This window comes from Colletes latitarsis, chromosome 14 (assembly GCF_051014445.1).
Source record: "Colletes latitarsis isolate SP2378_abdomen chromosome 14, iyColLati1, whole genome shotgun sequence".
NCBI classification, from domain to species: Eukaryota; Metazoa; Arthropoda; class Insecta; order Hymenoptera; family Colletidae; genus Colletes; species Colletes latitarsis.
Genome location: NC_135147.1, coordinates 18,007,966 through 18,012,309, shown reverse-complemented (window position 1 = coordinate 18,012,309; position 4,344 = coordinate 18,007,966). Strand labels below are relative to the sequence as shown.

General features: G+C 37.2%; 1 protein-coding gene across 1 annotated transcript; it reads left to right on the top strand.

Moving 5' to 3' along the window:
- Window positions 1-1,069: 1,069 nt before the first annotated feature.
- Window positions 1,070-4,344, top strand: LOC143350136 (pancreatic triacylglycerol lipase-like). Its single transcript, XM_076782000.1, has 4 exons — window positions 1,070-1,204; window positions 1,556-1,918; window positions 2,391-2,633; window positions 3,641-4,344. Exons 1-4 carry the CDS (start codon window positions 1,156-1,158, stop codon window positions 4,048-4,050), a joined length of 1,065 nt encoding a protein of 354 aa, XP_076638115.1. The 5' UTR covers window positions 1,070-1,155; the 3' UTR covers window positions 4,051-4,344.

The window sequence follows — 4,344 nt, the reverse complement described above, 5'->3', positions numbered from 1 at the left end:
CGTTCCACCAAAGTATTGTTTGATTCAGATCATTTCGGTGCATATCTAGCACTAATTCGTTAAAGTATTTGACAGACAGTCGTTTGAATCTTCGATATAATTAATAACGAGTTTGAAAGGTACAATTGAATATCAAAAACAAAGAGTTCTACTATTATATTCACTTCATCGAACAAGAGGAAGGTTTCCAACATGCACCTAATTAATTAATAATATTTGTTCTATTATCAAAATTTGTAATGTGTATTGTTACAAAATAATTAGAAGCCGTAAAAGCATACATTGTACATGACATACTCGAATTTCCTTCCATCGTAGGCGGATTTTCATCGTTCATTGTCTGGTATAGAGTATTTTGCAGTTGCAAAAGTGAAACAATAATTGCAGGGAATCATTGCTCCATTCGAGTGAAATTTATGATAATCATTTTTCTTTGCACGGGATTATACGTGGAAAACTATTCAACACTACACATTAAATGTAGTTCTTAATTCCATTACTGCATAGAACATTTTCATACAAAATTTGAATGGTATCAAAGGGACATATGTTGTCTTTTTTTAAATAAAATAACTAGCATTTTAGTTCATCACTCGATAGAGAATCACAATTTTGAATCATAATCGCTTGTTTTCGATATAAATTTATTATCGTTCAAAATTTCCTGATTTGAACTTTTCGACGTTGTAAATAAGCTGCTCATAGTACACATTTATCACGATTAAGATCGTTCATCTTTACTGTAAGAACAACGATAGAAGTGGAAATATTTACAATACGTTTGATGGTACTGTTTTGTTGTAAATCTACTAAACGCATCTTCGTTGTAGATTCATTAACTGCGAACGTTATACATGGCTATTGAATAAAAATATTATACGTAATATCAACGCCAAACTTTCCATCGAAACAGACTATATTTCCAATTAATAAATTTCTCCGAAATGTATGTATAATTACCCGATGACACGATTCTAACATAATGAACGTTTTTCATTTTATTGTCATGCGACATTTGTTTCTAATTTATGACTGACCGCAACATTTTTATTATTTTAACGAAACTGATGTATTAGTGGACTCAATTGGTCTATGGCTTTATAAAGAAACGTGAAACATGTACCAGCCGCACATTTGACTCAATAAGGCACGAACATGAAGGCATATTTCGTGAGTAGTTTGGTGCTCGTTTGCAGTATCGGCGGTAAGCACATATTCGTAAAAATATTACTAAATAATAGAAAAAAATTTACTTTTAATTAAATATTATTTCAATTTCATCCTTTTTTAATTTCCACAAGTCTTCATGTTGCATTCAGTTTTATAATCAGCATATACAAGTTGCTCACTCGTTCGAAAGCATATCTCGATTTTCATTTTTGATCGTGAAAACTTGCAAAGAAATGCAAGAAATGTTTAAATTTTCTTCCCATTTTCTCCTGTACAGTTCAATGTGCGACATTTCCGAAGCAGAAATGGAATATTGACCAATCTACTATAATTGGAAAAAGATTCCAGAGGTAGGTTCCATTTATCATGAAACATTGATTTACAGGTTGGTCGCTGCTTAACAATGTCGCAGACGGTGCAAGTTGTTTGGGGAACAAGGGAAATCTTGCAAGTCCTTCAAATCTCAACTCAGATTTAGGAATGTACGATGACGAGGGTAATACTATTCCATTAAAGAATAAGGCTTTTGACAACGTGGAACCAAAGGAAATACCTGTCGAAGAAATAGCCAAAGGTGTAATATTCAACCTGTATACGAGGTCGACTCCTAATAATCCTGAAATTTTGGTTGTAAATGACGTCGACAGACTGAAAAGCAGCCAGTTCTCGAAGTTGAGACCAACGAAAATCATCATACACGGATGGTTAGGTTCCAAGCAATCGAGACCTCTTCTTGAAGTTCGTGATGGTACGTACTTTTGTATTATTGATTCCTACGATTTTCATTTTACAGTGATGTCTTGAAAATTGGCCGATTGCTATCCCCACTGGCCAAGTTTCTTTCTACTCTAGTCAGTTTCGATCCCGAACGTCGACCAATATTCAAGTGACCTAACTCACAACATTTGACTATCGGTTATATATTACACATCATTCGATTTTTTTTCTATTCTTGGATGATTGTAAAATATTACGTGCTAGATTAATTTTAAATAGGGTCACAGTCAGAAATGTATCGGACGTATTTCACGGTTTAAGTTTAATCGTGATTCCAGTAGATTTTTGACATTTAGAATCTTCGTATTTATTTTTCAATTGCTCTCATTCTGTTGTACAGTTATCTTTTCCTATGATCACATTCTAGTACACAAGAAATTCCATGAGCAGCAGGGATTCGGGGCGTCCCCACTTCTCTAATCAGTGTTTCCAATCGTTTCTAGCTTTACTTCAAAAAGGAGACTACAACGTAATCTTGGTGGACTGGAGTCAAATGTCGAGAACGCCATACCGTATTGCATCTGCCTGTGTAGTAGGAGTTGGCAAGCAGGTCGCTAAAATGATTGATTTCCTTGAGACTCAAGGAATGGATGTGTCTCAGTTGATATTAATCGGTCATTCTCTGGGCGCTCACGTTGTTGGGCTGGCGTCCCGTCACGCGAAAACCAAAGCAAAATACGTTATCGGTAAGTCCACTTAGACATATGATTCACGATTAGACTGCGGATGTTTATGCATTTATTGGAAGTTTTAATTTTCAAATAACTGCAAAATGCACATAAAGCATGATACGAATTATTATATTTAGGGATTCAGACAATCCTCTACAAAACTCTGATTTCATTAATAAAAATATGAATTTGCATGAAGATCCGCAGTCTATTCATGATATTTAGGTTCGTATACAGCAACCTATTTGATAAAGTACTGTGCATCCGCGAGAAGTTGGCTAGTGAAAGGAATGCTAGTCTGATTGGTGCCTAGATCCCCACTCTAGAGTTTGGCGAGCCCAATGACGATACGTCGTACAACGAAAGTGGGTGGGGTATTCCCCTGCCCCCTGTGTCGTCCTGCTAGCCAACTTCCCACGACGATATTAGTTCCAATATACAGTGTGTTCGGTCACCCTTGGGAAAAATTTTAATGGGAGATTCTAGAGGTAAAAATAAGACAAATATCAAGAATAGCAATTTGCTGACTGAGGTTTCGTTAAAAAGTTATTAACGTTTAAAGTTCCGGCTGTAGAACGGCAATCTGCGAACAGCTGCGGGCATGGAATAACGGTTCTCACTCAGCATGAGAAATTCTACTTAGTGACGTATCGACAGCCTTAGAGTCTTGAGAGTGAGAACCACTATCACGCGTACGCAGCTGTTCTACAGACGGAACTTTAAACGTTAATAACTTTTTAACGAAGCCTCAATCAACAAATTGCTATTCTTGATTTTAGTCTTATTTTAGCCTCTACAATCCCCTATTAAAATTTTTCCCAGTGGTGGCCGAACACCCTGTATAGAATTCGAATAAATAGAACTCCTCTGTACATCTATACGAGAAACGTTGTTATCGTAACAAATCTTATTAGTGCGTGTATCTATTAAAGAGTATCGAATATTTTTGGACAGTCGCGACAAAATTAAAGATCCACGCTACTGTCTACACCAAGATTGCTGAAAGCAGAATTTTCTTACAGGTTTGGACCCGGCTCTGCCATACTTCTCGAACAGTATCACGGAGAACAGAATTGCCCGTGGCGATGGACAGTACGTACTAATTCTCCACACGAACAGTGGTGTTCTTGGTTTCGACAGTCCGCTCGGTGACGCCGACTTTTACTTCAACGATGGTACCGTGCAAAAAGGCTGTGAGGTTGATCCCACAAGCGCCTGTTCCCACTTCCGCGCTACTCACTTCTACGCAGAGTCTCTTAACAGTGCGAAAGGCTTCTGGGGAACCAAATGCGACAACTACAATAATTACAGAGCAGGTAGATGCACGTCCGAGTCCAAAGTTCTTATGGGCGGTATGGAACCGGACACCAGCATCACCGGCTTGTACTACTTGGACACGTCTGCAACGTCTCCATATGCTTTAGGACGTTAGAGCGTTCACGATAGGTAACTGTAGTGTTTTTCTTCTCACAAACCGAAGACAGTAGTTCGCGTTGTAGTAATGATATTAGACTTTGCAAAACAGGAACTCGATGAAAACAAGATTCAAATTTAAAAAACATGTCTTGAACACGACTTGCTAAAGAATAACACATTTCGGATGTCTGACAACGATAAATTATCGCGTAGTTTTTTATCTCCCACCACTATTCCACCTCGATGTTTTTTAGTTGTGTCCTATAAATTACTAGCAATCGAATAAAAAGAAATAAAGAAATAAAAAATC